The sequence below is a fragment of the Myotis nattereri genome (genome assembly GCF_964212035.1).
Source record: "Myotis nattereri genome assembly, chromosome: 1".
Taxonomy (NCBI): domain Eukaryota; kingdom Metazoa; phylum Chordata; class Mammalia; order Chiroptera; family Vespertilionidae; genus Myotis; species Myotis nattereri.
Genome location: NC_138075.1, coordinates 25900525 through 25923957, shown reverse-complemented (window position 1 = coordinate 25923957; position 23433 = coordinate 25900525). Strand labels below are relative to the sequence as shown.

Here is a 23433-nt window from a genome sequence, read left to right as displayed (position 1 = left end):
AATTGAAATTCCTCTTTGGTATGCACCTGCCACCCCATCATCTGGGTGAAAGGCCAGATGATCCATCACAAACAGTCCTAAAATGTTATGAATTGAAGTGTGTGAGAAATGGACTTTACTTGTTTACACAATTGCAAGCATGAGGTGTGGTTGAACAGACAACTTCCTGACAGCTTCCCCTACTGCTTCTCTTATCTTTCAGAGCTGCACACATTTTGTCCTTCACCATCGTGGCACACAGTTCCTTATCACTTACCGGTAGAGTGGGGAATGGAGGTCATCGTTTCCCCCCCTTTCAGTGCAGTTGGTCTCTTTGGTCTGTCTGCCCACTGAAATGTGTGTTTATATTTATGTCATTCAATAGGGTGAGGAAAGACTGTCTCATATTCACTAACTTACAAGATGCTCAGAGATGAGAGGGCTCCTCTCAGTTTTGCTCTAATGAAATGAACATGGGAGCTAAAAACACAAGAGGGGAGCACGTGTGTGCAAGCACTCACACAGGCTGTGTGGAGAGATATACTGACGAGACGGGATGTGGTCACAGTTCTGCTTATAAATGGGAGATTGCCCCAGTCAATCTGCCCATTTCCGCACCTTCATTACTAATCGGTATATTGATTACATGGTAAAATAATATTTGGGATAGGTTGGGTTAGAGAAAACATATTAAACTTAATTTCACCTGTTTCTTTGTACTTTTTAAAAATTGACCACTAGAAAACTTAAAATTCCAATGTGGTTCACGTACTGTTTCTGCAGAAATATGTTACGTACTTTTCACTCTCAGCCCATCTCAGTGCAGGCTGCCACGTGTAAGGGTCACAGTGGCCACACGTGCCTGGGGGCTGCCAATTCCACAGACAGGTGCAGGGCTGAGAAATTCTGCCCTCAAATACTAAAAATAAATGAAGGTCTGTAACACAAACGTTGTTGCGAAAAACTAGTAAAATAACTGGGATTGATTCTTGTTTAAGGAGAGAGCTTTATTTTTGCACTTTGAAATGAAACTTGAGTGTCCTCCTCCTGCCGCTATCCTCAGCAGACACACACACACACACACACACACACACACAATTCCTTCTCCACTTTTCTCTTAAAATCCTGTTTTATTCAGCTATCCTTGGAAATCTTATTTCTTTGGTAAGCTACAAAATATTCTAAGTAAGTAAGCCACTGTGTAGAAAGGGTTCTGTACTCATTTTATTAATTGAGATACAATTCACATACCTTAATATTCACTCATTTAAAGTGTACAGTTTAATGGTTTTTTAATATATTCACAGGGTTGTGCCACCAGCACCACCATCCAACCCTAGAAAACTTATCACCCCAGAGAAACCCTGTACCTCAGTCATCGCCCTGACTCTTCCCTCCCCTCCAAGCTCTCGATAGCCACGAACCTACTTTCTGTCCGTGTTGAAGTGTCTGTTCTGGACGTTTCACACGAGTGGAACAGAATGTGTGGCCTTTTATGTCTGGCTTCTTTCACTCAGTTTTGCATAATGTTTTCAAGAGTCGTACATGTTGTAACATGTCAGTACTTCATTTCTTTGTATGACGGAATAACAGTCCATGGTCTAGAAATACCACAATTCCTTATCCATGTATCAGCCGGTGGACACTTGGGTTGTTCTGGCTTTTGGCTTCATGAATAACGCTGCTGTAAACATGCACATGGAAGTGGTGTGTGAACATGTCCTCATTTCTCTTGAGTCGACACAGAGTGGGACTGAGCTGTTGGACATCAGCGACCCCAGTTCCCATTCCCACCAGCAGTCCAGCCAGCATTCTTGTCTGCCCCTTTGTGTATAGCATCTCGCTGTGTGTGAGGTGTATCTCATGTGGTTTTGATTTGCATTTCCCTAGTGACTAAAGATGCTGAGTATATTTTCATGTGCTTGTTGGCCATTTGTATATCATCTTTCAAGAAATGCCCATTTAAATCCTTTGCCCATGTTTTAATTAGGGTATTTGAAACATAAAAGTTTTTTAATTTTGATGAGGTCCAGTTTATCAATTTTTTTTCTTTTTTGTGTGCTTTTGGGGTCATGTCTAGGAGACCATTGCATAATCCAAGGTCATGAAGATGTACATTTATGTTTTCTTCTAAGAGTTTTACAGTGTTAGCTCTTACATTTACATCTTTGATCTTTTTGAGTTTATTTTTCTATGTGGAAAGGATCCAATTTAATTCTTTGTGGATATCCACGTGTCCCAGCACCGTCTGTTGAAAAGACTGTTACTCTCGACTTCCCAGCCTCCCCCATTGAATTCACTTGGCACCTCTGTATACATCATACCTCTGAGCCCTCCTCAGAAAGCTATCTCCTAAATAGATGCGCACTGGGGAGCTCTCTTTAGGAATAAGTCTTAGGTTCTGCCTTCTCTTTACTCTGAGCACAGTAGGTCTCTTCTAACTTTAAAGCCTTTTGGAGGTGTCATTTTTTTCTATTTTAGGATTAAAATATTGAAGACTAATAACAATTTAGATTTTTTTCGAATTAAAAGGACCTCAGTACTGTTCATGCTTTGGCATAAGTGAAAAAATGAAAAGTGGGTTCTTAAGAAACCATTTCCAGCGCTCTCTGCCATCGAGCCTTCGCCTGGGCTTGTCCAGGCCCCTCCAGCTGGACCTCGCTTTCCCACCATTAGAACCTTTGGCCTTGGACCCATCACTAGACACACTGCGGGTCGTTCTCCCTGTTGTTTTCCTGGTGTTCACGAGGCAGAGCCTGCCCGTGAGTAACTCTGTTTCCCCTGCAGCCTGACAGCCACTACTCGAGCCACTCCAGCAGCAACACCCTCTCCAGCAACGCGTCCAGCGCCCACAGTGACGAGAAGTGGTATGACGGGGACCGCACTGAGTCCGAGCTCAACAGCTACAACTATCTGCAGGGCACCTCTGCCGACAGCGGCATCGACACCACCTCCTACGGCCCCAGCCACGGCAGCAGCGCCTCCCTGGGGGCCGCCACGGCCTCGCCTCGCTCGGGGCCCAGCAAGGAGAAAGTGGCCCCCCTGTGGCACAGCTCCAGCGAGGTCATCTCCATGGTGGATCGGACGTTAGAGGCTGAGAGCCACGGCCTGGACCGGAAAGCAGAGTCCTCCCTGAGCCTGGACATCCACAGCAAGAGCCAGGCCGGCTCCAGCCCTCTGACCCGGGAGAGCAGCACTTTCAGCATCAACGATGCTGCTTCCCACACGAGGTAACTGCCCTTTCCTGTGCCCCGTTCCCAGCCCGTCCTGAATCGAGTGCCCAGCCTTGTCCCACTTCACTTGGCTCTATAGTGTATAGAGGGGTGTTCCATGCAGTGGCAGTTATTATTACATATTTAGTGCCTTTTAATTGGCACCAAAATACTCTTCCTACAATTCTACCACAGTATTATTATTATTATCATCATTATTATTTGGGGGTAGGCAGTTAATTTTCATTGAGGATGATTTTTAGAGAGATTGGAAGGAACGGGGAAGAGAGAGAGAAACACACTGATGTGAGAGAGGCACATCAATCAAGGTACCTCCCCAACCAGGGGTTGAACCTACACCGAGATACGTGCGCTTGACTGGGAATCTTACGTACGACCCTTCGGTCTGCAGGGCCCACTTTCTAACCACCGAACACACTGACCAGGGCCTAACACATTAGTTTAAGCTGTGAGAAAGTTTATAGATTCAGTCTTTGTAAAGTTGTCTTTGATTTTATGAAAAATTTCCTTTGTACCAGAATTAGAAGAATTTTGTAATTTGGGCTTTCAGCTAGTGATGGAGAAAGTAGACTAGAACAGTCTTTTGAAGATATTAAAAGAAAATCTTGACCGTATTTTTAAAAAGGCCTAACATGGCATTATTTACGATGCTGAACACACCCTTTTCATTGCCTGTCTCCCAGAGAAGATCACTTAACCCCATGTTTACATGATAATTTTTTTCCGTTAATTGGCTCCTGATAGTTATGTGGTTGAGGGTGGGGGATATACATCAGAAAAGTGTAGCTAAAATTAGACATACCATCTACCTTTCAAAATAAGTACATATTCCCCTGTATTCTTAGGTAGGCAAAATTAATACCAATTTTTATCTCTTCTTTTAGATTTGAGCCTAAAATCCAAAGAATGGAAGGATTTTTGCTTTCAGGGAGGAAACGCTCCATTGGTCTCTTTACGGGGCTGGTGATCTTTGTGGTAGTTTCTCCTTTACCTGTTATTGTTGTCAGTCATTGATCAGCTTATAGGACAGCATCTAACCTTGCCTGGGCCTCTTTTATTATTATGCCTTAAAGAAAAAAATAGCAAAGAAGCTGGATTTAGTTTTACTTTTCGAATGGGAATCCAAGCACAAGATCTGTCAGGAAACTCCAGATAACCTCCACTTAATTTGGATTTGTTTAACTTGATCAGTTAAATATTCAGTTCTCTCATTGTCTCTATATTGTTACTGATAAGATTCTTGAGCTTCCCATCTAGTAAATTCCAGGTGGGCCCAGCATCTCACATGCTTGTTTCTGTTTATTGTGGTAGGTCTAGAAACACGTGGCCCCACACAAAAAGGAATTGGCAAAGCAGTCTCAGTCTGGGGTGCCAGGCACTCAGTTACCTTCCCACAGTCCAGGGAATAGAATGTTGGTGCGTCCAGTGGGTTGAGGAAGTGTTTGGAAAAGCAGAACAGAAAGCTAGGCATCAAATACCATAGTAATATATAGAATCCTGGGGCTCAGAGTTAGGGCATTCAGTTGCTGTGTTTTGACACGTGCCATCATCCCATTAACTATAGCCTGTGCTGCATTGACTTGGAACATTTTTGAGTTCAGAATAGTTTCTCGGTTTAGATCGACTCTTGTTTCTTTGGTTTCCAGTTCTTTGTTTTGAAAGGAGGGTGTCCTTTTTAAGAATGATATTCCATCTGGGTCCCTATCTCTGCTCTGATTTGATGGTGGAAGAAAATCAGTCATAAGGTCTTGCCTAGTACAGCGTGGGCATGGAGTAGGCTTGGAAAGGGCTAAGTCTCCAAAGCCAAAGCACAAAACATCGGCCGCGCCATCTAACCAATCCGACGAATCCCAGGGGCTCTACAAAGTCCCCCTGAAAAGCAGGCACCTGGGATTGCATGTTCTGAATGTGCTGACCAGGACAGCCTGACCACCTCTGAGGATTACCCACATTTTCTGCTTTAGACTGACCATGCAGAAATTACTTAAATCATTCTGTAGAAATAACTCTCGTGTTGAAAGTCAAACTTACTGGAGAAGGGAAGGATGTAGCCTTGCAGGGATGGTGGCTGGGCCTCCCATCCACTGTAGGTGGAGTCACAGTCGTTTCTCGACTCTGGTAAACGGGATGCTGTGTGACTTCAGTCTGTTGAAGGTGGCAGAGCGAGCTGGATGATCAGAGCCTCAGCAGCCAGCCTTTTCTGGAGGAAAGGGGGATGTAGCCACCAAATGCACATCGCTGGAGGAACCAGAATCACTGCAAATTAGAGTGTGTGGTCCCTGGAAGACAGGAGCCGCAATTAACAGGGAGGTCCCTTGACAGTGCATGAAAGCGCTTGTACCTGGGACTTGGTGACAAAACCCAAATTACAGTGATTAAGCTCCACTGTGTTTCTCCCTGGGCTGTGTTCCTGCCCACCCTGTCCTCCAGTCTCCCTGTTGACGATTGTGCAGGGTTTTTTGTGGCGCCCCATGAGAGCTGCATTAACGTAGGTTGGTAATTGCATAGGATTGTTCTAGTCGAATGTCATTAAGAGAAGCCATACACACCAACTTTCTACAATTAAAAAGTTTATTAATTGCTCTAAAGTGTTGCTCCCTAAAAAAAAAAAAAAAAAAAAAAAAAAAAGTGTTTTCTGTAGGGTTTGGAAAGTTAGGGGAGGTTTTATTTTTTTTTTTTTAAGTAGCTGTTTCACTTTCTAGTTTTAAAGTGAATCACACAGTAAAATGATTTGTGGTAAGCATAGGAGAGGCGAAGATACTTCTAACTTTAATACACTTTCACCAACTGGGTCACTCTTTTGCCGGAATTCTGATCTTGGCTGTAGGCAGTGCCAGTTTGTGTGGTGACCAGAGATTCCCTAGTCTAGTCCTGGTAACCAGTGGCATTGCCAGTGTTAGAACGAGGTTAAAGAATACACATTTTAAAGCTAGAAACCCCACCACGTACTTGCATATACACAGCTCTGCTGTAACGTCCTCACCTGACCTGGCTGAGTGCCCAGACTTCTGCACCCACCGCGTTAGCCAGCCATTCTGCCTCCTCGTGCTTCCATAGGCCCCTCAGGTAGCCAGTTAGTACCCACTTTGTGATCACATACACACCTTACTGCCGTCCAGTTCAAGAGGATTTCCCACCCAGTATGTGCTTCCTGAACACCTTTGCAGAGCGTGTGCCACTGTGAGCTAATAATAGTTGCTCAATTCATTTTGCTGAGCAAATAGGAATAACTTTCTCCTTAATGTCCCCATTTTTTGCATGATGACTCAAGGCCCTTAATTAATAAACCATTTCAAATGTAGCATAAATCTCCAGTTCCTGACTCCTGGAAACCACTATTACATTGCAAAGCTTTTTGTGCAGAAGGGTCAGCATTGGCAGAGAGCTGCAGCGCTTTTGCAGATAGGTGTATGTGAGAGGACACATAAGGTCCTGCACAGCCTGACTTTTTAGTAGTCGTTTCTATGTAAGAATTTTTTTAATCTGAAAATATCATAAGGAGGGACTTTATCACAGCTTATATGCACACATCAGCCCAATCTGGATAGAAGTCAGTCAGTGTCTGACCTTCCCTGGAGGGCGGGCGAGAGGCCAGGAGAATGCCTGCCCACAGTGGTCAGTGCAGGTCAGTCTCAGGGGTGTGCTTTTTCCGGTTAACCTAATAAGTTAACTATTCACGCCAGAAAAACCCAGTGCTTCCTGAGAGGAGGGTTGGAGAAGGACTTCTTTATATTTAGTTTACGTGAACACACAGGCATGTCTTGTGTGTGCCTCTGTGTGTGGGTACAGCTGGGTGGTTAGACGTCCCTCTTTGGCCTCCTGCATATGTGCCTTCCTTCTTGTTCAGAAATTACTCCATTGTCTTTAACATTTCTCTCTTAAATCTCTTCTTCCTGGAATTTTTTTTTTAATTGCTTACAATTCCTTGCCTCTCGTCTATATTTTTTAAGGTGAGAATATGGTTTTTCCAAGTTTTATGGGCTAATTCATAATTGAAGAGTGTAGCCTCTGAAATGACAAGCCCAGGACTTCTCTTCAACCTGTGTGTTGGGGGGGGGGGGGGAGCCTAGCTCGCCTTACATCTACGGATCATTTTCATGGGTCATTTTTGCCTCGTGGTTCTGCACACAGTTAACAGGCAGGATTCTGTTTTAATTTGCAGCAGAACTACAGGTGATCTGTCCTAAGCTTTCTGTCCCCATTTCTTCTGGCTCAGGGGAGTGGGTGACTATTTTATCCAGAACTTCAGTGGTGTCTAGCTAACCTCAAAGATGACCAAACAGAACCACTGTAGTTGAAATTTCAAGTGAGCATTGAGAGAATGAGGCCTCGGTCAAGCCACAGATGTCAGGTTGCATGATGCAGGACTCACCAGCAGAATTAACATTGCTTTGTTCTGTGGAGCAACTAATCCATTTATTCAGTGGATAAGGAAAGCCCCGATTCTCCAGATGCCATTCCATCATCAGACCAGAAGGATTCTGAAAGGACAGAGTTCGCCCTTGTCATATGTAAGCCATCCTACCCAGATGAGAATTTATCCGTTGCTTAAAAGGATGTTACACCTAGCTCTGCTGTAACGTCCTCACCTATCCCATTGCTTCTTATGGGATGCTCTTAAGAAGAGAGGTTGCATAAACTTTTCTAAGTAATTTTAGTACTAAAGTCCTCTTCCTCTTCAAAATTTTGTCCCATGTCTACCTATTTGAAATTCCTCTAGCTGTAGCTTAAATATACAATTAAGAAAGAATTAATGGTTTTGAGGGGCTGAATCTTTTCTAAACATGATACGAAATCTGTAGGCACCAGGTCAAAGCCCATTGGAAAACAATTTTTAAAAAAGAATGGAACTTTGTAATAGCCCTCCATGTCCAGGCAAGTGGAGAGAGAAATACAGGGAATGTAGATTTGGATGCTGAGATCCAGGTCCAAGTCTTGGACCAGTGATGCTGCCTTTAGGCAGTGATGCTGTTCCACCGAGCTTGTCCCTGATCCTTAATCTAATAATACCTGGTCCACTTATTCAGTGGTGGTTTTTATGTGTTTGTTGAGAGTAAAAATAGTTGTCAAATGTATTGCAAACCCTAAATATCCTTTTAAGACAGGGTTTTCTGCCTTTTTTTTTTAAGTTCTCCATTGCCTACCTTAATGCAGTTATGGAGCTACTTTCTCTTTGACAAATATGTATCTCCCTCAACTTCTCTTTTATGTAACCGATTTTATACTCATACTAGGGGCCTGGTGCATGAAATTTGTGCGCGGGTGGGGGGTCGGGGGGAGTGTCCCTCAGCCCGGCCTGTGCCCTCTTGCAGTCCAGAACCACTCACTCCTTAGCATCTGCCTGCTCGCTGCTCCTTAGCACTGCCGCAGATGTGGGAGAAGCTCCCGCCACCACTGCTATGCTCTCCAGCTTTGAGCCTGCCTTCTGGCTGAGCAGCGCTCCCCCTGTGGGAGCACACTGACCACCAGGGAGCAGCTCCTGCATTGAGCGTCTGCCCCCTGGTGGTCAATGCACATCATAGTGACCCATCATTCTAGTTGTTCCACTCTAAGGGTCTCTTAGGCTTTTATTATATAGACTAGGGGCCCAGTGCAGGAATTCATGCACCTTGAAAGGAACTGTGGGCCACAAGACTGTGGTAGGCACAGGTGTGGGTCTCAGCCCATCCTCCACGCCCCCGCCCGGCCCCTCCCGCCATGGCTCAGGGTCCCCTGTCTGCTGGCAACCTTGCTCCTGCCGCCACCCCTCCCAGGTGCTGAAAGCGTGAAATGATTGGTGCCGGCGCCAGTAGTGGGTGCAAGTGGGGCCATCGCCATCAGCAGGTGAAAGTGGCAGCTGCTGCCCTGGTCGTCCCTCAGGAGCAGGGGGAGGTAGAAAAGCCCTGAGGGGTGATTGGGGTTGGCATTGGGTGCCGGCAGCAGGTGCAAGCAAAGAGTTTTCAGTAACCACCAGAGGCTCACCCCGATGACAGCGACCTGCGCCCTGCCTTGGGCAGGCGCCCCCGCTCACCTGCACCACAATCCTACCGCTGCCAATGCCCGCCATGTTCCACGCACGCCCCCTGGTGTTCAGCGCATGTCGTAGTGACCGGTTGTTCCACCGTTCAGTCTATTTGCATATTAGCCTTCTATTATATAGGATAGGATTTTTGCTTCTCAATTTTCCTTCTTTGTTTTCTCTATCCTTTTGAAATGCCAAACCTGGGCATGACACTTTTCAGCTGTTCCTAATAAAATGGTAATATTTATCGTTATCCTTGGTAGCTTCCTACTAAGTAGCTCAGCATTACAGATGCATTCAGCTGTGGTCCACAGTGACCCCTGAGGCCTCTTCTGCATATGCATAGCCTCATCTCCTGTGCTTTATGTAGTAGTGTGCTCTTGTACTTAGTAACTATCTCCCTGTGACAGATGAGCAGTTTTCTCTACTGTGATCATTTGGCTGTCCTGTTGCCAGTTTAATCATTCTGACTTAACTTATTTCTTTTCTCCCTAATCACTTAGAATTAGTGTCTTCTGGAGCCCTCCTAAATTGTAGGGCCCAGTATTGGAGAGAATAGGCAACTGCTGGACACAGTGGGAAGCCACAGACCTCCTCAGTCATTATCCTCCACATTATCTGTCACCCGAAGGCTTGCTTGTTTGTATAGTAATCACAGGAAACCCTACAGCTTCCTCCCCTCAGTATAGGCCACCATCCAGCCTTTGCCACAGCCATTTGGCAGGTGACTAATCGCCACTCTCCCCCTTAGCAGGCCCAGCCTGACTGAAATCCATTCCTTTGTGTCCTACCTGCACGGCAGGTGACTCCAAGTGTTTCCCTCGGTGGCTGTCAGCAGCACAGCAGTGGCTAGCAGGTGCTTCCCACTGGAGGGTGGTCTCCGTGACGATGCAGATCAGCTCCCAGGCCTTCACAGCTTGGGTACTCAGGGCTCAGATTTAATGTTCGGCTGCCCTGTCCCGTGTGCAGGGTCCCCAGGTAGGTGTATGACTTCTTTTGTCAAGTGACACTGCCATGTCCTTATGCCCTTTCTGCGCCCTCTCCTGTAATAGAGCCAGCTGCGGTGCATTTGCTCATGGTTTCACCAGGTTAAGATGAGCAGTTTGGATGGATTCAGGTTGTCCCAGAGCCTCAGTTACCTCATTGCCTCTTCTCCTTTTTCTCTGTGGGGTATCATGTATGTGTGTGCATCTGCTCTTCCTTTTCAAAATTCATGTTGTGGAATGACCAAATGCACCTAAGGTTGTTCCAGTTTCAGGAAAGTGGAAACAAACGTCTTGTCATTTATAAAGCGTAAAGCCAGCCTCCTCCTGTGGAATCCAGGAACACCCTGACTAAATTTTTAGTGGTTTCCCCAGTTTGGTTGTGCTCATGGCTAAATGCACTTTTGATATAACGAGAAAAGAGCAGAGGTTGTGGTTTCCACACAGACATACCTGTTGCTGTCTCTTCCTGTTCCGTCACCGTCTCACACAGTCCCTATAGCGAGACCTAACTTGCCGTGGGTAACACCGCATTGTGTTGTGTTACCAGGAAATCTCCAAGAGAATGAAACAGGCCAGCCACACAGTTCCCCTTTGAAAGTATGAAGCTGACAATGTCATTTTCGTTGTTTTGTCTCTTCCTCTCAGAGAAATAATGTTTGGGAAAAGCTCCAAACACTGTATACATTATTTATTTATTTATTTATTTATTTATTGCTCTTCCCATTTACATGTCTAAGCCTTTTCTATAACTTTCCCCATTATGCAGTGTATGCATTTGGCTAAAGCCAGCATAGCTATTTAAAACATGGAGGAATGATTTGTAAGTTAACAGATGATACAACCTACTTTCTATTCTCATGGCTAATTATTTCTGTTCCGACCAAACATTTAGGCTTTGAAAGCCTCAGGGTTTTGAATACCGATGTTATCATATCAAGATACTTGTTGCTGAGAAAGATAAAATATGGGCAATTCAAATGTACAGTGGTTTTCAGCATGAGTCAGGGACCACAGCATCAGCCGGGCACGCCTTAGAAGTGCAAATTTTCATGTCGCTGCACCCCACCCAGCCTACTCAGTCAGAATTCGGGTGGGGTCCTATCATTTCTATTTTAACATTTATTTAAAGTGTGAGAACCAGCTCCAGTCATTCTGACACGCTTGCACTCACTTGTGGATACTAATCAAGGCAGGTAAAGCAAGCACGTGACTATCCACGCTGAGAGATGTGTACGTTAGACCCTGATTCTTTGCATTTCACAGTATGGAAATCTGCTTCAGACACTAACCACGGCATCGCCACATCCGTGTTATAAATGTGAATGGGGTAGGTATATCAGGTGAAAAAATCGGCAAACCAAAGATTGGATCTTGCCACTAAGTAGCTAACAGAAGCCACAAGCCTGTCATTGTTTTAAAGTGTCCCCAAGGCTGCACTCCCAGCACTGCGGAAGCCTCTGCCTGTGTCGATCGTGTGGACGTTAGCCTGGTCTCCCGTGTCACCCCTCTGAGTTTGCCTGCCTCCGTCTTTATGTGTCTGTCCCTCTTCCTTTTTACTTCTGGGTCACCGTACCCGTTCAGTCTCTCTCTGTAGCAGAAACCTGCTATTATTTTGTTCTTACTGACCTAATGTACTGCACTTATGCAAGGGTTTTGCATTCCCTTTTAATTTCAAAAGCAGACAAGTGGGATAATTTGTTACCAAGAGGTAAAAGCTAAATGAGATTGCACTGCTTTTCAATGTATGTGAGAGAGATTGTGAGGGGATTTTTCCTTCCCCCTCGAGCTCCTTTTGCTTTAATTTTGTGGGTGTGATTTCACTGAGGTACAACGTGCATGCATGAGTGTCCATCAAGATGACTTTTCACAATGCAGACATACCCACACAGTCGCCACCCAGATCAAGACCTGGAACATTCCCGACATCCAAACACCCTTCCTCCCCCACACCTTCCCCAGTCACTCCGCCTCCTCCCAGTGTAAACACAGCCCCGACTCCTAAAATCCCAGGCTCGGGATACCAATTTGGGGCTTTATAGAAAAGGAATCACACCATATGTTTTATTCTGTGCCTGTGTCTTCAAGTCAGCCTTATGCTGGTGAGACTCATGCAGGTAGCATGAGTTTGTTTTCATTGCTGTAGCATAATTACATTGTGGGAAACACCGCAACTCATTTATCCACTCTACTGTTGGTGAACATTTTGAGGGTTTCCAGTTTGAGGATATCACAGATTCTTATATGTGATATTTGGTACACGGTATGTATGGATTTCTTTTGGGTGTTTACCTAGGAGTGGGATTGCTAAGTCGTAAGAGATACACACACACACACACACACACACACACACACACACACACACAACGTTCAGTTGTCACAGAGACTGTGAACCAGTTTGCTGAAGTGGCTGAAACAGGTACCACTCCCACTAGTCATGTATAAGAGTTCTAATTGATTCACATCCTTTCTAGCACTTAATATTTTAAGTCGGTAATTTTAGTCATGCTGCTGGGTATGCAGTGGTCCCTCCGTGTGGCTGTAATTTGCATTTTCTTGATAGCTGATGACACTGAGCACCAGTGTTTATTTTTTTAGCTATCCTCTTTTGTGAAAATCCTACCAAATCTTTGCCCATTTTTCTATTGGGTTGTCTTAGTTCTGTATTCTAGATAGGAGCCCATGGCTGGATATATATTTTACATACAGAATGTCCCCCCAAAATGTATACACACTTTTTTCTGATAGCTCAATAGATGTTTCTTTCTTTTCAGATTTAGCCCATTGGAATTAATAATTATTCAAAGTGTGTATACATTTTGGGGGACACCCTATATGTTCTCCTATTCTTTATCTTTAGATGAATAGAAGTTCTTTTAATGGCAGTCCTTTCCTTTATGATCCCATTAAAGAACTTCTGCTTCTATCAGAAAAATGTTCTTCCACATTCTAGTCCAGAATCTGTAGATTTACATGTAAATACACAATCCAGCTGGAAACGATTTTTATGTAAGGGCTGAGGTGGGAGTTTCAGATCCTTTTCAGCTGTATGTGCTATCTCAGGACCATTAGAGTGCAGGGGGTTTTGTTTATTTTTCTTTTCTTTTTTGCTTTATGTATTTCCCCCTTAGTTTTCTATTCTAGAATAGTTTCTGGTTTACAGAAAGCTGCACAGGTAGTAAAGAGAGTTCCCTGGGCCCCTTACCAGCCTCCCACGTGACTGTAGTGCATTTGTCATCACTGAGGACACCATAGTGATATGTCATTATTAGCTAAAGTCCGCACGTTGTTCAGACCAGGACCATCAGTTTTTGATGAATAAAACTGCAGCAGAGGGATGCTTTGAGGCCACATCCTCTTAACTAACTCTTAGTAAGCAAGTCCATCATCCTAAAGAGTCAGCTGTCTTTGGTCCCAGCCTGAGCTGGAGAACTCAGCAGGACTCCTGGAATGTGAACTTGGGTCCTGTGAGATCATGGGTAGGGAAGCGGAAATCCTCAATTAAAGGCCCTCAGGTTGTGCTCAACTTAAACTCTCACCCCTAGTATTCTGCCTTTCTGAGTTTTAAAAGTATAAGGAGTAGCCTTATCCTTAAGTTCTATGGACTTTAGTTTTGAAATATATTGATGATGAACAGCTTTTAACTTTTATTTTTAGTCACTTGCTGTACATTACTTATCTTACAACTGGAGTTTGTACCTTTTGACCCCCTTCACCCTTTCATCTCCCCCACCTCTAGCAATCACCAATACGGTTTTTAGATTACATGTATAAGTGAGATCATGCAGTATTTGTCTTTGTCTGACTTATTTCTCTTAGCATAATCCCCTCAAAGTCTATTTGTGTTATTGCAAATGGCAGGATTTTCCCTTTTTTATGGCTGAATAATCTATTTTGTGTATATAATATACCACATTTTCTTTATTCATTCAGTCATTGATGGACACTTAGGTTGCTTTCATGTCCTAGCTATTGTAAATAATGCTGCAGTGAGCACAAGGGGCACAGAGATCTCAAGAGAGTATTTTTGTTTTATTTGGATAAATACCCAGAAGTGGGATTGCAGGATCATATGTTAGTTCTATTTTCCATTTTTTGAGGAACTGTTTGAGGACCCTCCATACTGTGTTCCATAGTGGTTACACCAATTTACAACCCCACCAACAGTGCATAATGGTTCCCTTTTCTCCACATCCACATTTGTTATTTCTTGTCTTTTTGATAATGACCATTCTAACAGGTATGAGGTGATGGCTCATTATGGTTTTGATTTGCATTTCCCTCGTGGTTAGTGCCACTGGGCATCTTTTCATGCACTTGTTGGCCATCTGCATGTCTTTGGAAATGATGTCTATTCTGATCCTCTGCCCATTTTTTTAATCGATTTGTTTTTCTCTTCTGTTGAGTTGTATGATGTATATACCATGGTACAGGGATTTTAACCCTTATAGGTAGATATTATCTCTCATTTTGTAAGTTGCCTTTTTATTTTGTTGATGGTATTTTTTGCTATAAGCAGCTTTTTAAATCAATGCAGTCCCACTTGTTTGTTTTTGCTTTTGTTACCTCTGCTTTTGCTGTCAAATCCAAAATATCATCGCCAAGACTGAAGTCAGGGGACTTACCTCTTATTGTTTTCTTCTAGGAGTTTTATGGGCTCAGATCTTGTACTTAAGTCTTTAATCCATGTTGGGGTGGGTTTTGTGTGCAGTGTAAGAAAGCTCATTGTGATGAACAGCTTTTTCTAGAGTCAGCATTCGTGCGGGTGCCGTGGCTAGGGAGGCCTCAGTGTGGCCCTGGGCCTGGGATGTGAGTGTAAGCTGAACGCCTGACCCGTCTCCTCTCCTGTTCTCCGCGTGGGCCTGGCAGCGTCGCCATGACCCCTGGTTCTGAGGAAAGCAAGACACAAGGCCTTTGCGGCAGGCGTGCCCCCACTTGCCTCCTGTAGGCTTACCTGTAGCAAACCTAAGAGGTGCCAGTGTGTTTCAAAGTCTCACTATCCTACTCTTTATGTAAAGTGCAGACTGACGCCCCTGACCACCTTTCACCCTGACAGCAGACATTTAAATTATAGAGAGAGAGCCGGAAGGCCGGCCGGCCACCCCCATTCATGTTCCATGAAATCGCCGTTGTTCCTAACCCACCGTAACCCTGTCCAGATGACACCCCCGCTGATAAATTGACCCCAGTGCACGCCCGCACACGTGGCCCTTGTCTTCGCCCTGCTCTCCTCAGCACCATGAGCTCCCGCCACTCTGCCAGCCCTGTCGTCTTCACCAGTGCCCGGAGCTCCCCTAAGGAAGAGCTTCATCCGGCCGCCTCCTCGCAGCTCGCACCCTCCTTCTCCTCTTCCTCGTCCTCCTCGTCTGGTCCTAGGACTTTCTACCCTCGCCAGGGCGCAACCAGCAAGTACCTGATTGGATGGAAAAAACCCGAAGGAACCATAAATTCTGTGGGATTTATGGACACAAGAAAGTAAGAATTCTTTTGTTTCTCCTACTGGGTGGTTTGCTTGTAACATGACAGAGAACAGAAAGTTTGAGGCAATTTTCTGTGGCCGAGGTAGCCAGGCTGGGAAGTAGGGAAGAGTTGATTTGGTAGGGAGATTATGATTATTGTTGTTGTTGTTGTTATGTTGGTTAATCCTCACCTGAGGATATTTTTTCCATTAAATTTCAGAGAGACTAGAAGGAAGGGAGGGAGGGAAGGGAAGAGAGAGAAACAGCAACATGAGACTCATGTGGTTGCCTCCCGCCTGTGCCCCAACCATGGCAGGGCATCGAACTTGCAACCCAGGTATGTGCCCTCGACTAGGAGTCAAACGCATGAGCATTCAGTGCATGGGCCGAAGTTCTAATCACTGAGCAGCACTTATTTTTTCTAAGTAAAACTTGTCTTAAATTATCTCTCCCACTCCATTCCTTAAATAAGATGTATTACAGTATATTCAGATTTGAGAGTCTTAGATCTCCTAGGAAACAGTATATTAGTATCCCCTTATCCATGGGGGATACGTTCCATAACCCCCAGTGGATGCCTGAAGCTGCAGGTAATACCGAACCCTGTATATACTATGGGTGTTTTTTTATACATTCATACCTTTGATAGTTTATAAATTAAGCACAGTATGAGAGTTACAACAATAACTAATAATAAAATAGAACAATTATAACAACATACTGTAACCAGGTTATGTGAATGTGGTCTCTCAGTGATAACGATTTGATAACTGGGGCAGCTAGGAGGGAACTAATGGGTGGGTAGTGTACCCATCTGGGGATATGCGGGACAAAGGGATGATTCACGTGTCGGGCAGGAAGTACATGCTTCATTCACACCACTCAGAATGGCACAGAGTTTAAAACAAGAATTGTTTATTTCTGGATTCTTGCATTTAATACTTTTGGATCATGGTTGACCCTTAGTAAATGTAACCTCAGAAAGCAAAACCTCGGGTAAGAGGGAAGATGGTATGTCTGAAGAACACACTTCAGAAAAATCATCCCTCTGGTGCAAAGATCCCCACCCTCCCACACCACCTTTGATGGCATTAATCACAGCCTTCCCATCTGGTTCTTAACTGGGCCAGGAGGCACCAGAGGGAACATTAGAAAGTAAGTGACTACATATATATAAAGGACTGACGATAAAGGACTTTTTACAAAGTAGTACAGCAAAAAAAGAATAAATGATTCATTCAATTACATTGTTTTTGTCTACACAAAGATTGCATTTGGGATTTATACCCTATGTCTTTTATTAAAAAGTCTGTTGCTAATTTTGGCTTGGTAGAGCTAATTGTTTCCTGTAAAAGAATGATTTTTTTTCATCAGACTTCTTAGTTTATGTTTCAAATTGGTTTCATTTCTTTAACAATTACTTATCTGAGTAGTTTCCAATGTAATTGAACAGCAGTTATTCTTCTTTTCTCTCCTATAACATCTCTCTAATGACTTAGATCCTTCCCAGCCCACTGTGACCTTGGGTCCACTGGACTGATTCAGTTCATGCCATCTCTCTCTCCTTTATTCAAGGCGTCATCAGAGTGATGGCAATGAAATAGCCCACGCCAGGCTGCGGGCCTCCACCAGGGACCTCCGAGCATCTCCCAAGCCAGCCTCCAAGTCCACCATTGAGGAGGATCTCAAGAAACTCATCGACCTTGAAAGCCCAACTCCCGAATCCCAGAAGAACTTTAAGGTACAAGACAGAGCTTGGGGCAAATAGCAGTTAGAGGCCAGACGGGCCGGAGCTGCTCGCCAGTTACTCCTTCCAAAAAGGTGGTTCCCAGCTCCCCCCCATCGAAACCTCTTCCCACCATCACCCAATCTTCCCAATAATTAGCTCACAGTGTTTTCCAAATGTTCTGTTCCTGCAGCGACATCCCTTTAGTCTGGGTGGATGTCAGCCTGTCCTACCCCCAGGGTTCTTTCTTCTCCCAGGGTTCCCTGCTCGGTGCACAAGCCGCTCTTCCTTGAACATTACTCTCCAAGTGCCATTGTTCCTCGGAACTCCACAGGGCATCTGGGGCCCCTCGTCAGACGGACATTTTTCTCTAAGGGCTTTAGTGCCTTCTATCCAAAGGGCTCCCCTTCCTGTGTGCCCGCAACACTCTGCACCTTGGCCTGCTTCTGCCCCAACTCTGGCCCTACCCTGGGTGCTCTAGTCCAGCAAATGGTCTGCACACTCACCTTCAGAACCTCCAGGCTCTCTCCACTTCATAAAGCCTCCTCTCCCTCCCTCTCAGAAGTCCAGGCTGCAGGGCCTTCTCTAGAACCCAGACCCTGCCCATCCAGTCCCAGAACCCGTTCCCCCTCCCCATTTGCTTAGAACTGGTTTGTGTGTCAGTGGCTGCACCTTTGCATAGCCATGTGGAAGGTTTGTTCCACTCACCTCAGCTTGGACTCTCTGCTCTTGTCCCCTGAGGTGAACAGCACTCAGGGCTCGGAGCCCGTGTGTGTTGAGCGGGGCCCAAAGGTATTCACTGTGAGTATGAGGCACTTCTGTCTGCAGTAGCGGGTAGTCCCAGGAGAAGGGCATCTACCCAGGAAGGTGGCAGTGAACGTCGTCGTGTTCTGTTCACCAGGTTCTTAGATGAATGATTTGTAGTCTGTTTGACGTGACTGGCAAGCTTCTTTTAAGGACTATGAGAATTGATTAAAAATGGAAGCTAGACTGTTAACTACTCACCACCCGCAGACTGTGACCAGAAGCAGGAAGCAAGCCCTGCAGGAGCCCAGTGGTCGCGTCCCATTCGGCGTTCTCAGCACACATGCATTTTCCTCCAGGCGGGCCAGACACACCTCCTAAACTTATCGAGTCAACATCGACAGCACTGAGGTGGACTCCAAAGCCCATTCTTGAGTTTTGCAAAAGAAATGATTTATTAACATAAACATTAAGATCATAAATCATTTTAAAGATTTGCCATTCTTGATTTCTGTTCTATAAGCCAGCACTTAACAGTTCTGACTCATCACCCGGGGTACAAACCGTTTCCTTAGCAACCTCACAAAAGATAGCACTTGAAATTTCTCTATCCATCAAAACCCAATGAGGTGTATTAAATGCTTAAGGACCAGTTTAAAAATAAAAATTATTTTACATTTTTCCTTTGATTTAGAGGAGAGTAAAACTTGCCATGAAAGAAATCTGTCCTCCAAGTCTTAGTGTAACATTTTTGGAAAGGGGCAAGTTTAACGCTCGCGTTCTTCTGATTCACTCCTGCGCTGGAAGTAATTGAAAGCAAATGTCCGTTTTGCTGTTATTTTAGGTCTTAGCTTTCATTTCCAAAATGAATTACTTTAACATTCCTATTTGAAACAGGGGTGCACGTTCTTTAAGCTGTGATTATGTGACTGTCAGACCCTCTAAAAGTAAATCCTTCTGCTGAAACTATTACTATAAAAAGGCTGGAAGCAGGAGCTGGAAATAGCCTGTTTTCTCTCCAGTCCCATCCTTTCTGGTTTGGTTTCAGATGAGCTCAGCTAAGGAGCTCTGTGTGTCTTCTGAGACTGACTAAATGCCTGTGGCTCTGCTGTGTCAGGAAGGACAGTGTGCCCTTGAGAACCTTCCAGGTTACACCCGGCTCACGGCTCCAGGCCACTGCGTCAGGCTCCAGATGCCAGGAGCGGCGGCTTCAGGCTGTGACCCTTGGAGCCACTCACACCACGTTGGCTTTATTGGCCAGCAAGAAACCTCCTTGGCAGGCAGAGATGGGATAACCCTATTTTCTTTTTTAATCAACGCTTCTTTAAAATAAATTTTTAAATGTTTTTATTTGCTTTTAGAGGAAGGGAGGAGAAAGAGCTAAAAACATCAGTAATGAGAGAGAAACATTGATCGGCTGTCTCCTGTATGCCCCCTACTGGGGATCAAGCCCATAACCCGGGCATGTGCCCTGGCAGGGAATGGAACTGTGACCTATTGGTTCATGGGTGGATACGCAACCACTGAGCCACGCCGGCTGGATGAATACCCCTATTTTCTATGAGGGCTGCATACAGTGGCAAGTGAACAGACAATAGTGCAAACCAATAGTCCTGCTAGTACTCAGGCACAGACTAAAGGAAGAGGCCTCACACAGCTCCAGGGTTCAGGAAGACCTGACACCTGCTTGTTACAAGTGGGGGTGCTCCCATTTCACTGGGAGCCAGGAGGGCTGCAGAAGTGAGAGAACAGCAGACTGACCTGGAGCAAGGCGCCACCTCTCCAGGCTGTGTTCCTAGGCTTTGAAATAGAAGGCCAGAGTATGTCAGTGGCACCCAAATGATTTTAAAGCACAAAAATCCTTTTATTGAATAAAAGTATATGTGGAAGTCCAATATGTAGGATGAGAACGCAGGGTCTCTCTGATGAGAGGGGTGGGTGTCATGGCCCTGGGTCCCACCTGAACATCTCTTCTCCACAAGCAATAATGCTGTGATGAACCCTGAAGGCTCCTGGGAGCACAGCTTGGAAACCCCCAGCCTGATGCTCTCAATCCCATCCCAGTCAGCCGTCAACTCCGTGAGGTTCTTCCCAGGGGCCGGCAGCCCTCGGTGGGGCCACTCGGCAGTCTCAGGCCTGACCTGCCAGGAAGGTAGAGGGGGCGCTTGCCGCAACCAGAGGTGTGTGCACCTTTAAGACTGGAATTGAAGGGGGGATGGGGTGAGGAACCACCCTCACGAGTTTGGACAAGACTAGGTCCTGCTACTCTTAATGCGCAGAAAGCCTCTGGGCCTGGGCCGATGGCTTCCTTCCGTCTCCTATCCGGCCTCCCTTTCCTGCAGGATGTTAGACCTTATAATAAAGCACGCTGCTCAAAGGGCCTCTTCCAGGCAGTGCTTACTGCTCTGAAGTGCACCAGTATTTTCTGATGAGACTGAAACTGGAATTGGTGGGAAATTTCCCTCCTGTAAAACCATCAGGGTGGGAATACGCACAGGAAAAGGAAATCCCTCTGCTGAACCCAGAGGCCCCAGCAAAGACTGAGCAGAGTTTGAATGGAGATCCAAGATCTGACTCGATAGGCAGGAGCCTGTGTGATGGTCCTGGAGCTTGCAGATGGAGGAGAGGTGACCTGCTTGGTTTGTTGTTTTTTTCTAATTGCAGTTGGCAAGCTTTATAACCTCTGATTCCCACTCTGCAGTGAGAAGAGAAATCGTTACTTCCAGACCAAGTTCCCTCCACTTCAAGCCTCACAAAGTGTTTATCACAGTAGCTCCGTTTTCTGGGCAAGCCCATACATACCTTGGGTTTAGCTCATCATGCATTTTTAAGAGTGAGCACAGTTTTTACACAATTGGCTACACCTGAGGCTCATTTACAATGCCTTTGATTACTGTTTTTTAAAATATTTATGCAGTAACTGTGCATGCCATGCTGTGGGTAGTATTGACTTGATTTAACCCTTGGTTTGTTTAATGGAATTGTGTTAGACCCTAGCACATGAATGAACCTGAGTGTCAACTCTGTTTGCTCAGCTCTCTAAATAGAGCCGTTGCTGCATCATTGTCTCTCTGCCCCTTCAAAGTGTCATGGAAAGCCCTGCGTGGCTTCCTGCCAGGACTCAGCCTCCTCCTCAGGCCTTCAGCTGTCCCCACATTGTTCTCCCTGCCAAGGAGAGCAGTAGTCGAAGAGGAACTGAATAAATATAGTGTTATTCTTAACAGACCAAATACTCTGTTGGCTTTCAGAATGCTGGATATTTAAATGTTGGTAATGTGTCTGTTGTCTCCCAATGAATGGAATTTTCAGAAGCTTGCTCTTTGCAGAAAAATCTCAACTAAAACCAGGTCACCAAGGCAAAAGACATCAGTAAGAGATACAGCTATCTGGAATCTGGAACATGTGTCATTTTTCCAAAACTATATAAATACTTGTCAATTATAAAGATGACCTTCCTGTTTTCATTTCAGGAATAGAAATCTATCTCAAAAAATAAAATATCGCCAAAACGCATTAAATATAATTATAGTAGTTAATGTTTACCAAGCGCCAGCTATTATTTACACTAATATATTGTGTTGATCAAATGCTTTTGTTGCCCAGCAAACATGTAGTCACTTGACAAGCATCTGAGGACACCTTCTTGGCTCCACGGCTGTTCCCTGGGGGCTGTAACATTACTTCATAACACCACTGATATAAGTTGTGATCAGTCCGTGTTTCATTTACCCTCCTAATAATCCTGAGGGATGATGTGCCCCATTTCATAGACAAGGAGCCAGGCTCAGAGAGATGACATGGTTTGGTCAATGACACAGGATTCAACAACAGCTCACATTGTCTGGTCCTCATCTTGTTCTAAATCATGACACAGTATTGATGGATTCATTTACTTATGTGTCTGAGTTATGCACTGAGCACTGATAGGCAGCGTGGTGGGCTCAGGATCTCGGGTTGGCCCTAAGGATGTAGACAGAGGTGGTAGACCTAGAGGCTCCCTGGTTGGGCTCTGGGGTTTGACGGGGTGTGCCTGAGAGCAGTGATTTTGTTAACCCGCTCATTCCCCCCAACCTCTGGGCCCTGGGTGTGTGACCTGGAAAATTGACCTCCTGTTGTCTTGGCCCTGTTTTTCAGTTCCATGCGCTCTCCTCGCCTCAGTCTCCTTTCCCCCATACCCCCACCTCAAGGCGGGCCTTGCACAGGACGCTGTCGGATGAGAGCATCTACAGCAGCCAGAGGGAGCACTTCTTCACCTCAAGGGCCTCACTTCTGGACCAAGCCCTGCCCAACGACGTCCTCTTCAGTAGCACGTACCCTTCTCTCCCCAAGTCCCTTCCACTGCGGAGGCCTTCCTACACCTTGGGAATGAAGTCGCTGCACGGTAAGTCTGTGTTCAGCTGTAGCTGAGTAGGCCCGCTGGTGGTGGCCAGTGTCAGAGCCGGCTGGCATTCACTTTGCTCCGAGAATGATAGCTGGGGGAAGTTCTGCTAGCGTGCTCAGGTTATCCTGGCTCACCAGTACCTCCTTCATTTAGCCTCTCACCAGTAATCTCAGACCACAGGGGACAAACATTCAACCTCACTAGACCATAAGAGTCACGTGGGATGCATGCTTGTGTGTGTGTTTTTTTATTTAAGGTGTAATTGGCATATAACATTATAATTCAGGTATTCAACATAATGATTTGATATTGGTTTACATTGCAAAATGGTCACCACAATGAGTCTAGTTACCATCCATCGCCATACATAGTTACAAATTTTTTTATTTTTTTGTGATGGGAACTTTGAAGATTTACTCTCCTAGCAACTTTCAGGTTGCAGTACAGTATATGGTAGGCAAAAGTAGGTTTATAATTGTTCCTATGGAAAATAATACAATCTATAATAATAAAAGCATAATATGCTAATTAGACCGGACATCCTTCCGGGACGTCCTTCCAGATGAAACTGGGGCTGTGAGGGAAGCCCAGGTCCTGGGTGCCTGCCAGTGGCTAGAGGGAAGCCTGGGTCCCAGGTGCCTGCTGGCGGCCGGAGGGAGGGAAGCCCTATCCCAGGTGCCAGAGGGAAGCCAGTGCCGGCAGCCGGGGAAGGAAGGCCTACTCTTGCATGAATTTCGTGCATTGGGCCTCTAGTAGTCAATAAATAGTAATACTAGAATGAACTCTGTTTTTTGTACTCACACCTGTAAACCTACTTGTGCCCCACTGTAGTCACCATGCTCTATATCCTCATGACTTACCTTTTTGTGTCAGATTTTTTTCAATTAGCACAATGCCCTCACGGTCCAGCATGTTGTTGCTAATAGC

General features: G+C 45.3%; 1 protein-coding gene across 1 annotated transcript in view; it reads left to right on the top strand.

The window, feature by feature from the left end:
* Positions 1-23433, top strand: part of SIPA1L1 (signal induced proliferation associated 1 like 1) — a 340556-nt gene that overhangs the window by 306096 nt on the left and 11027 nt on the right. The window contains exons 18-21 of the mRNA XM_081100632.1: positions 2767-3209; positions 15432-15671; positions 17231-17396; positions 22260-22506. Of these exons, the coding sequence (XP_080956758.1) occupies positions 2767-3209; positions 15432-15671; positions 17231-17396; positions 22260-22506 (1096 nt within the window). The remainder of the gene's footprint in view (positions 1-2766; positions 3210-15431; positions 15672-17230; positions 17397-22259; positions 22507-23433) is intronic.